Below are 12237 nucleotides of genomic sequence, written 5' to 3' on the forward strand. Positions count from 1 at the left end.
TGATGAATTGTAACACACTATTTCTTCTTCTCATTTCAGATTGCTAGGCAACTGGAAATTTGCCACGTTTAGCCATTATCATGATGGGAACAAGGAAAGTATCTATCTTCCCTCCTGGATTCTATCTACTTGTATTTGTGCCTCTTCTGTGCCATGTGGGAACTATATATGGCGAAACCACCCCTTCTCCTTACAATGAAACAAGTGATCCTTGCACTGGTTCCTATTATTGTAAAGAAGGAGTCATTTTACCAATCTGGGAGCCACAAAACCCTTCATATGGTGATAAAATTGCAAGAGCTACGGTATATTTTGTGGCCATGGTCTACATGTTCTTAGGTGTATCGATCATAGCTGATCGTTTCATGTCCTCTATTGAAGTAATTACATCTCAAGAAAAAGAGATAACTATCAAGAAACCAAATGGAGAAACTACAAAGACAACAGTGAGGATATGGAACGAGACTGTGTCCAACTTGACCCTTATGGCTCTTGGTTCGTCTGCTCCCGAAATTCTTCTTTCTGTGATTGAAGTATGTGGCCATAACTTTCAGGCTGGGGACCTTGGTCCTAGTACAATTGTAGGCAGTGCTGCATTTAATATGTTCATCATTATTGCTCTTTGCGTCTATGTGGTACCTGATGGAGAAACCAGAAGGATTAAACATCTTAGAGTTTTCTTTGTCACCGCAGCTTGGAGCATCTTTGCCTATACTTGGCTGTATATGATCTTGTCCGTTTTTTCACCTGGTATTGTCGAAGTTTGGGAAAGTTTGCTCACTTTTTTCTTCTTTCCTATTTGTGTGGTGTTTGCTTGGGTCGCAGACAGGAGGTTGCTGTTTTACAAATACGTCTATAAGAGGTATCGGGCTGGAAAGCAGAGGGGAATGATCATTGAAACAGAAGGAGACCGACCATCCTCCAAAGCTGATATTGAGATGGATGGTAAGGCTCTCAACTCTCACACCGAGAACTTCATTGATGGCTCTTTAGTTCTTGAAGTTGATGAGAAGGACCAAGATGACGAGGAGGCAAGACGAGATATGGCTCGTATTTTGAAGGAACTGAAACAAAAACACCCTGAGAAAGAAATGGAACAGTTGATTGAGCTTGCTAACTATCAAGTTTTGAGCCAGCAGCAAAAAAGCAGAGCATTCTATCGCATCCAAGCTACGCGTTTGATGACTGGTGCTGGCAATATTTTAAAAAGGCATGCCGCAGATCAGGCAAGGAAAGCGGTCAGTATGCATGAGGTTAATAATGACATTATAGAAAATGATCCAGTTAGCAAGATTTACTTTGAACAAGCAACTTACCAATGCCTAGAGAACTGTGGAACAGTGGCACTAACAATTATTCGTCGGGGTGGCGATTTAACCAACACGGTCTTTGTAGACTTCAGAACAGAAGATGGCACAGCAAATGCCGGATCAGATTATGAATTTACTGAAGGAATGGTTGTATTCAAGCCTGGAGAGACACAAAAAGAGATTAGGGTTGGCATTATTGATGATGACATTTTTGAAGAAGATGAAAACTTCTTGGTCCATCTGAGCAATGTTCGAGTTAACGCTGAAACCACAGAAGTAAATTTTGAGTCAAATCATGTAACCTCACTTGCATGTCTCGGGTCACCTACAACAGCCACAGTTACTATCTTTGATGATGATCATGCTGGTATCTTTACCTTCGAGGAACCAATTAGCCACGTTAGTGAGAGTGTTGGCGTCATGGAAGTGAAAGTTCTGAGAACCTCTGGCGCTCGAGGAACTGTTATTGTACCCTTTAAAACTGCTGAGGGCACAGCAAGAGGAGGTGGCGAAGACTTTGAAGATACATGTGGACAACTGGAGTTCCAAAATGATGAGATTGTGTAAGTACCATTTCTAAATTACTCCTTTTCCTTGACTTAATAGTACAACATTAAAGTACAACTATACTAAAGATACTTGTATTTCAATTGACATGTTATCAGATACGGTGAATGCACTTTTTAAAAAAGATTTTGTCAAAAACAGATTTGTCATATGGAACCATCAGAGTATAGACAGTCTAGAAATGAACAAGCTGTCTCTCCAGATTACCTCATAAACAGATGTAGATTGCATAAGGATTTGTTTCAGTCTATCATGGGGATCATACTAATTTCTAGGGGCACATAGGATCGGGTAATGTTGAAATCCAGGAATCACGATCCTTTCCTTCCCTGACAGTATACATGAGGAGATTCTGGACTTAAGACACATTAGATTATTGGTGCTGAAAAAGGCAATTGAAGACATTTTTTAATGTTTATGGGCTATCTAAAGGATTTAATGTAAAAATATTGTGCTGCAATGAGTATTGGGATATGTTTGATGTCAAGAAACATCTAGTTCTGAAATTAATGATGATCCATTTTGGATTGTTGATATTTGAAGTGACATTCAGCTTTGGTTGGCGATTAGTAAGATCTATACCTTTTATCTATTAGTTTACTGTTTTGCTCAATTGCAGTGAAAATGCTTTGCCATTTAAGTAGTTTGTACATTTTTGGAAAAACATGGTTACCTGCTTCCCAAAACAGTGCCACACATGTCTATAGGCTGTGTGGAGTATTACAGCCAAGTAGAGTTGGTGTGAATTTATTTCATTGGCCATGACAGTTGAGTGGCGCCAATTACGTGTCGGCTTCTGCAGCTCTTCTTTTGATTAGCGAGCTTAGTATTACATGATTGATATGGGTTCACGTTCATGTGACGTTATGCCAGGCCAGCTAATCAAAAGAATGGTCACCAATGCCGGATGTTAAGAGGCTTTATTCCCACTCCCATGCAAATGATGCAAATCTTTTTGTACCAACCCTACAGCCAAGCCCTCTTTCCTTGAATAGGCACTAGCTGCAATACCAGATACATCACTCTGACTGGTGTGGCGCTGTTTCTGCAAAAAAATCAACCATGTGTTCTGATCCTGTGCAGTGACTTTATAGTGTTACTTTATGAAACTCTGATTATAGAAAGTGTATAACATTATATAAGTCACGGAGCTCATATAACACATTCTGCATAAAGCGCACCATCGGGGCTTTTTGTACTGTAACACTGCCATTATTTACTAATGTCAACTATGGTTTTCAATGCATAAAGCTCTGTAAATATTTACCAGGCAGGAATGGGAGATAATAATGAGATGGACAGCCATCATCATATCACTTGCTCATATGTTCATTTAATCTTCGTTGCGTACTCTTCATTCTGCAGCCATTTTGTACATGGAAAGACTAGGTTTTCCGTACATTTTTATTCCTTCTATTCTGCATAGCGTGATAATTAGGACTAGTCAGCAGTTTGAGCCGTATGTTCTATCAGCTCTTGCTTTGCTCCATTATTCGTTACATGTGCAGTGTACTTAGGTGTAAATAAGTAAAAAGCCGTAGAGTAACACGCTAAGCGGCAGCACTGGCATTCTCCGCTCTACCTTGTTAGTGAGCGCTGCCTGCCACCGTGTTGCTTGGAGCTAGAGATTGAAATATAATTATTTATTAAACGCGGTTCTCTACGCAATGGAAAAGAGCATGTTATATCCACAGTGCAGACAGCACAGTTAACACTTAGCTCCATGTGTTTGGTGGTTCCTTCTCACAGACGTTCTCTGTGGAGTCGTTTAGATTTTTAGTAATAGAATCTGTTATGAAATTTCCTTTAGTCCTTACTCCAATGTATTGATTCCAGTATATTTTAGATATCAGTGCAGGCTTATGCTTACTTAGTTGTGATTGTTGTATAGAGGGGTGGACACAGACAGAAGAGGCCCCCGTACAAGAACAATATATGGACCCTTTTCAGTTCAACAGCTCAGAATGCACAATTCCACCTGCTTTAGAGGTGTTAGTGGCCCCCTTACATCTTGGGCTCCTGTGCAGCAGGCCCGGTTGCACCAATGGTATGTCCGCCCTTGGCTGTATTAAAATATTCTGTAAAGCCATATACTTTGTGTCTATGAATATTGAAAAAGGGTTAGACTACTTACCAGTTCTGCTCTTTGAAGAGGATCAATCTCTTCATCTTATGGCACATTCACACATCAGTTTTTTACTTACAAGTGCTATCCGTTTTTTTAGCGGATAGTACTCGTACCTATGAAAGTCTATGGGGCTGTTCACATGTCCATGATTTTTTGCGGTTCGAATGGTCCTTACAAAATCACAATATCAAATATTAATCGAGTGTCAGATCAAACTCGGAAATAAAAGTCTATGGGTCCATGAAAAAGGTATAAACTTAAAGAGGCTGTCCACTACTTTTACACTGATGGCCTATCCTTAGGATAGGTCATCAATGTCTAATGGGCCGGTGTCAGACACCCGGCACCCCGCCGATTAACTGTTATCGGTGTCGGCGCTGGCCGGAAGTACTCGCTTGCCGAGCTGCTCCTTCTACTTGTAGTGGCCAACGCAGGGTACTACACCGCGGATGTGCAGTACCAAACCCCAGCCACTACAAATAGACAGAGCAGCTTGGCAAGTGAGTACTTCTGGCCGGTGGCCACTGCCGCCACTACCGATGACAGCTGATCGGTGAGGGTACCAGGTGTCGGACCCGGCCCATCAGACATTGATGACCTATCCTAAGGATAGGCCATCAATGTAAAAGTAGGGGACAACCTTTTTAAATGCAGAGGGGCAATACCCAGTGCAAGGAGTGAATGGACACGTGACACAAGCACCGAGGCAGACTCATGTCCTGCTAGGACGGCGTGGTAATTGGAGATATATTTATTTTTTTCATTTTGCATGTGGCTTTCTCTAGGTTTTACTTTTTACTTGACTTCATCCTTTAGCCCCATATGTGATTTTTTTTCTTATAGCCGTGAAATGACATCATCAGACAGATGTTTATTATTGTTGTCTTAAGTTACAAGTATGTCCATTGTAGAGATCACACATGATGGGTGTTGTATCCCAGGAAATTGGAAGTAAACAACACCGACACGTGATATTAATTTAGTAGTTACAAATCATAAAAGGAAGCCAGAAAGAAAATTGTGTGTACTTCATGTGCTTGGTGAAAGCCACAGTGCTGCATGAAGTTAATACACAAAGTTGTTGCAGATGAGAGCAACCCTTTAAGGCTTTCACATGTGAATGGAGGGAGCCTAACTAGAGCAATTTTGCAATGTTCAGACGAAAGTTTAGTGTCAGGTACTTGTTTTCGATATTATATTATTCTCATTATTGGTTGATGATAGCATTACAGGATTTGCAATTTTTACGACAGGGATAGGTGGCCGACTGCTCCTCCGTTTCCTAGAGCTATATGTGAACTTCCTGGTGGAGCAGAACAAGACAAGATACAGATGCTTTCATGACTCAGTAAACACGAGCACAGAAAATCTGAAAATGACAGCATGTTGGTAGTGTAACCTACTGTACAAAATGCTTTGTCAATTGAATTTGCTTTCCTGTCTGACTTGATCATTGGGCACAAACATGGTAATTTCCTGCTGCCTGTCTTTCATCATGGCTCTTGTCTGATTTCTGTGCTCTCTAGTGTTTGCTACATGTTACCTCTGTTTTGTGCATCTACAACGTTTATGGAGCACTGAAGAAGAGGAGATACGCACCTAGTTCATATAGAAAGTAGAGCCTAAATTTAGTGACCTGCTGCCTTAGAAGGTGCAGAGAGGCACCTGGGTACAGTGTAAAGAAGTTTGTGTACAGTATAGAGGCGTCTGTGTATAGTATAGAAACACCTGTGTACAGTATAGAGGCGTCCGTGTATAGTATAGAGACACCTGTGTACAGTATAGAGGCGTCTGTGTATAGTATAGAGGCACCTGTGTACAGTATAGAGGTACCTGTGTACAGTATAGAAACGTCTATGTACAGTATAGAGGCACCTGTGTACAGTATAGAGGCCCCTGTGTACAGTATAGAGGTACCTGTGTACAGTATAGAGGCACGTGTGTACAGTATAGAAACGTCTGTGTACAGTATAGAGGCACCTGTGTACAGTATAGAGGTACCTGTGTACAGTATAGAAACGTCTATGTACAGTATAGAGGCACCTGTGTACAGTATAGAGGCACCTGTGTACAGTATAGAGGCACCCGTGTACAGTATAGAGGCACGTGTGTACAGTATAGAGGCACCTGTGTACAGTATAGAGGTACCTGTGTACAGTATAGAGGCACGTGTGTACAGTATAGAAACGTCTGTGTACAGTATAGAGGCACCTGTGTACAGTATAGAGGTACGTGTGTACAGTATAGAAACGTCTGTGTACAGTATAGAGGCACCTGTGTACAGTATAGAGGTACGTGTGTACAGTATAGAAACGTCTATGTACAGTATAGAGGCACCTGTGTACAGTATAGAGGTACCTGTGTACAGTATAGAGGCACGTGTGTACAGTATAGAAACGTCTGTGTACAGTATAGAGGCACCTGTGTACAGTATAGAAATGTCTGTGTACAGTATAGAGGTACCTGTGTACAGTATAGAGGCACGTGTGTACAGTATAGAGGCACCTGTGTACAGTATAGAAACGTCTGTGTACAGTATAGAGGCACCTGTGTACAGTATAGAAATGTATGTGTACAGTATAGAGGCACCTGTGTACAGTATAGAGGTACCTGTGTACAGTATAGAGGCATCTGTGTAAATTATAGAAATGTCTGTGTACAGAACTGAAGAAGAGGAGATACACACTGTGGCAAGACGACTCGCTCGGCTCTCCCGGAGGCAGACTCAGGACACACGTTCTCAGGTTACCTTTCTGCTGGTTTATTATTTGGCATAAACTCATGCAGGGTTCCGCAGGAAAAAATAAACAAGACCCCTCTGTGTTAAACGGCAAAACAAAGTATAGCTCAGTCCATAGGTGAGCGGGTTCCGCCCGCTCTCAGTAGCATAAACTGCACAGGTCATAAGCTCTGCAGCTTCCACAATACTGTCTGGAGACTTTCCTCTCCAGACCACACTCCTCATAAAAAAAAGGACTGAGCCTTTACACATTGCTCAGCCACACCCTGAGGGGAGGTAGGGGGAATGGCGTCCCGCCCTCTTTGCCATTCCCATAAAACCGCACACCCTTTAACAGAGTAAGCTTACCAGCATATAACACGCTGGCAGAGAAATAAAGTAGGTCTTAGTTCACACAGGAGAGCATCCTGAGTGACACATACCTCCCCTCACATATAAAACCAGTGACACTGTCACAACACCTAGTGTATCTAGAGAGTAGAGCCTGAATTTAGTGACTTCCTGCCTTAGAAGGTGCAGAGAGGCACCTGTGTACAGTGTAAATAAGTCTGTGTACAGTATAGAGGTGTCTGTGTATAGTATAGAGGCACCTGTGTACAGTATAGAGGCACCTGTGTACAGTATAGAAACGTCTGTGTACAGTATAGAGGTACCTGTGTACAGTATAGAGGCACCTGTGTACAGTATAGAGGTACGTGTGTACAGTATAGAGGTACCTGTGTACAGTATAGAAACATCTGTGTACAGTATAGAGGTACCTGTGTACAGTATAGAGGCACCTGTGTACAGTATAGAGGTACCTGTGTACAGTATAGAGGCATCTGTGTAAATTATAGAAATGTCTGTGTACAGAACTGAAGAAGAGGAGATACGCACCTAGTGCATCTAGAGAGTAGAGCCTGAATTTAGTGACTTGCTGCCTTAGAAGGTGCAGAGAGGCAACTGTGTATAGTGTAAATAAGTCTGTGTACAGTATAGAGGTGTCTGTGTATAGTATAGAGGCACCTGTGTTCAGTATAGAGGTACCTGTGTACAATATAGAGGCGCCTGTGTACAGTATAGAGGCACGTGTGTACAGTATAGAGATATCTGTGTACAGTATAGAGGCACGTGTGTACAGTATAGAGATATCTGTGTACAGTATAGAGGCACCTGTGTACAGTATAGAGGCACCTGTGTACAGTATAGAGGTGCCTGTGTACAGTACAGACTCATCTGTGCAGTATAGAAATGTCTGTGTACAGTATAGAGGCACTTGTGTACAGTATAGAGGCACTTGTGTACAGTATAGAGGCGCCTGTTTACAGTATAGAGGCGCCTGTTTACAGTATAGAGGCATCTGTGTGCAGTATAGAAACGTCTGTAGGGTATAGAGGCACCTGTGTGCAGTATAGAAACGTCTGAGTATAGTATAGAGGCGCTTGTGCACAGTATATGAGTTTTATTAAAGAGAATCTGTCACCAATTTTTTACCACCTAACCTGTGAGCACCATGATGTAGGGGCAGAGACCGTGATTCCAGCAATATATCACTTATTTGGGCTGTTTAGTGTAGTTTTTATAAAACACACTTTTATCAGCAGGAGGACTAGTAAACATGCTTCCAGGTAGTCCACCAACGCCCCTACCACTGATTTGCAGCTTTCTGCCTCTGCACAGTATTCACAGAAAGTTGTCAACCAGTAGTGTGGGCGGGTGTATACAGAGCTCAGCATTCAGAAAACTGTTTAGTCAAAACTGCAGCAAGAAGCTCAGTAAGTGACACAGTGGTGGAATCAGGGTCTCTTCCCTTACATCATGCTGATCTCAGGTGAGGTTGCAAAAACCTGGTGACAAATTCCCTTTAACCACTTTATGACGTGGTACGTAATAGTACGCACCATGTCATAACCCCCTGTTCAGCGCGGGCTCCGGCGCAGAGCCCGCACTAAACTAGGCACATGACAGCTGATCTGTACAGCTGACATGTGCCCGCAACAGCCGCAGGTGGAATCGAGATCCACAACGCGGCTGTTAACTAATTAAATGCCGCTGTCAAACCGGGTGCACGTCACTTACCCCGCCCATCGGTGACCCCGTAACATGATCGCAGGCCACCGATGGGTTGGCATGACAACCCGGGGTCTGTAGGAGACCCCTGTGGTTGTCATTGCCAGATTACTATGAGCGCCGCCCAGTGGTCAGCGCTCATAGCAAGTGAGCATTTCTGGTGCATACAGGCGATCTGCTCATCACCTCTATGTAGCAGAGGCAATCGGATAAGTACTGCTTCTAGTCTCCCATGGAGACCATTGAAGCATGCAAAAAGTGTAAAAAAAAATGTTTTTAAAAATATAAAAAAAATAAAAAATATGTAAGTTTAAATCACCCCCCTTTCACCCTATTCAAAATAAAACAATAAAAAAACCTGCCACAAACACAAATTTGGTGTCGCCGCGTTCAAAATCGCTCGATCTATCAATGTAAAAAAATAATTAATCCGATTGGTAAACGGCATCACGAGAAAGAAATTGAAAACACCAGAATTACATTTTTTTGGTTGCCACAACCTTGCAATAAAATGCAATAACGAGCCATCAATACATCGTATCTACCCCAAAATAGTATCAATAAAAACATTAGCTCGCCGCGCAAAAAATAAGCCCTCACCCAGCCCCAGATCCCGAAAAATGGAGACGCCACCGGTCTCAGAAAATGGCGCCATTTTTTTAAACAAACTTTGTTGGTTTTTTTCAGCACTTAAATAAAAAAGAACCTATACATGTTTGGTGTCTACGAACTCGTAATGACCTGGAGAATAAGAATGGCAGGTCAGTTTTAGCATTCAGTGAACGTGATAAAAAAAAAAAACAACAACTGTGGAATTGCACTTTTTTTTGCAATTTCACTGCACTTGGAATTTTTTCCCGTTTTCCAGTACACAATATGGTAAAACCAGTGATGTCATTCAAAAGTACAACTCGTTCCACAAGAAATAAGCCCTCACATGGCCATATTGAACAAAAAATTAAAAAGTTATGGCTCTGGGAACAAGGGGAGCAAAAAATTAAAACGCAAAAACGGAAAATGCTCCGGTCATGAAGGGGTTAATATAATATGAACATTATATTCCTCTGGATAATCAATAATCACAGAATCATAGAATGTTAGAGTTGGAGGGGACCTCCTGGGTTATCTGGTCCAACCCCGTGAAATAATGATGAATAAGGTATTCTCATATCCACCACACAATAAATTCCTAATATTGTATTGTAATATCCACCAGATCAGTGATGATTGTTGTATGATCATTTCAACCAGATAATCTCTGCTGAATATTATATTTTCATACCCATCTGTCAAATTAGAGTTCTCAACTGTGGCTCTCATAGAAGTAAATAATAAGAGCCAATTGGCCAATTCTCCATAGATGCCCTGACTTGTAATGGTGGCCATTGGCCAGCTCACTTGGTGGGTCCGGGGTACAGGATCTCTGTTCTGGAGATGCAGGTGCCAGGGGTTAGACCATTGCCCATCAAACATTGATGGCATGTATACCGCTTCAAAAGTAAAAATCTATAATTACTATAATTACTATAAGCGCTTGTGGCCAGTTAGACCACCATTTTGTAAGTAAGTAAGCCTGGGATCACACCACTGTCTTTTCACCGTCCTGCTCGCCGTCGGAGGCTTCTATCTGAATAGATGAAGAACAGTTTTTAGGTGTGCCCTCTGACATACTCATTGATTTCAATAAAGCATTCAGAGTCTAAAATATTAAACTTTATGTTCCCTTTGACCTCATTTCCGATGGCGTCCATCTTTTTTAGCCAGACACAATAGCGTGGTACACTACCCAGTTGGGTCCTGCTAAAAATACGGAAACCAAAAATAGAAAAGCTATTTTTTTTTATTTTTGACTCTGTTACCTCATTGAAGTCAGTGCATACAGTATGTAAAGAGTATAATTTTTTGGGGTTATTCAGATGAATGCCCTTAAAGGGGTTGTTCCCTTTCAATTAATTTTCTACCCTGGCTGCAGTATTTGATAAAACAACAAACTGTGCTGTACTCACCTCCCCCGGGTCCTTTGGCAAATCTCCACCCCTTATCCCTGAATGTAGGCTGCAGCACTGCACTGCTCTGCAGCACTGATGTCACGTCGACAGTATGGCAACCAATCAGTGAGCTCAGCGGCTCTGAAGGGAGCGTCCCAACTACACTGGCAGAGTCACTGAGCTCACTGATTGGTTGCCACGCTGTCAAGGTGACATCAATGCTACAGCCAATGCCAGAGACCCAGAGCAGCGGGGGAAACTCGTTGGTGGACCCGGGGATGGGTTGCACAACATGATTTGTTTCATTACAAACTGCTGCCAGTGTAGAGACTTAATTGAAAGGGAACAACAACCTCTTTAATGGAGTTCAGAGCAGGGAAGAAAACATGGTGTGAACTCGGCCTAAGCTCTTTCCTGGACAGCAATAGGAAGCTAACCAGAAAGTTAGGCTCTAGAAGCAAATATCTAGGCCTATGGCTACCTGACTCTTCAGGTGTGTTAGGCCCTGTTCACTTAAATGGTGACTATCATTTTAACACATTTTGCGTAAATCAATAGTACACTTTGTAATACACTTTGTAAGACACTTTGTAATATGCCTTATAAGAGAAATCTGATTCTTTCTCAACTGAGGAGCCACTTCTTCCCCTTCCCCTCGTCTACTCTGAAAAAGCAGCTCAAGTCCGTCTTAGTCATAGCAAAATGAACTGCCAACTCACTGAGGCGTCAGCTTACAGCTCCAATTATACTCATTGGAGAGAGGTGGGGAAAAGAGGGGTGAGGAGCAATTGACAGAGACAGGCAGATTGAGCTACATTTTCAAGTGACTGTTTTACCTCACTATAGGGCAGGATTCACAACCGCACAGCTCAGTGCTGTTGGTCAATGTCTTTCTTGCTGCTGCTACTTCTGTAACTGTCTTAAACTGAGAAAGAAGAGTTGAAATCCCTCTGTTTATGTGCATTGGAGACATCACAGCGGTCAGTCTCTACCAACCAGTTCAGAGACTAGTGGAAATTAGAGAAAGAGCTTACATAGGGGACAACTGTTGACAGGATACAAGTCATATCATGGTCAGAAATAGTGTTATTTGGCATGTACATGTGGCACCCCAGGGGTCTGGTTGCCACAGTAATAGAAATATTATGTCTGAGAGAAAGTGGGAGGTTTCTCTGGTCAGGAGCCCTAAGCATGCAACACGGCCCACCCAGACCTGGGAGGGGAGGAATCTGCCCTTATAAACTGGGTCTGGGGCGGGATTAGGGAGTGAAGTCCCAGACAGAGACGCAGTCTGGTCTGGAGGACAGCAGACACAGGGAAAGCAAGAACCAGGAGCTCTGCAGGAACAGTAGCTGAATACCAGGGGCTGGAGCTGAGCAGAGTTCGCCCTGGTTGAAGACACTAATACCGGACACGGAGTCCGAGGCTGTGGGGACATCCAGGTCCAGCAACAGA

The 12237-nt window shown here is 42.6% G+C and overlaps 1 protein-coding gene across 3 annotated transcripts in view; it reads left to right on the forward strand.

The window, feature by feature from the left end:
• SLC8A1 (solute carrier family 8 member A1) overlaps positions 1 to 12237 on the forward strand; it is a 798808-nt gene that overhangs the window by 34536 nt on the left and 752035 nt on the right. For all 3 annotated transcript variants that reach the window (XR_012318097.1, XM_073672538.1, XM_073672539.1), the window contains exon 2: positions 40 to 1873. Coding sequence is in view for 2 of the 3 variants with exons in the window: in XM_073672538.1 (XP_073528639.1) it covers positions 81 to 1873 (1793 nt within the window). In the remaining variant the exon portion in view is untranslated. The remainder of the gene's footprint in view (positions 1 to 39; positions 1874 to 12237) is intronic.

Source organism: Phyllobates terribilis, unplaced genomic scaffold, assembly GCF_046119375.1.
Source record: "Phyllobates terribilis strain yellow unplaced genomic scaffold, ASM4611937v1 Scaffold_3__8_contigs__length_932513732, whole genome shotgun sequence".
Lineage (NCBI taxonomy): Eukaryota > Metazoa > Chordata > Amphibia > Anura > Dendrobatidae > Phyllobates > Phyllobates terribilis.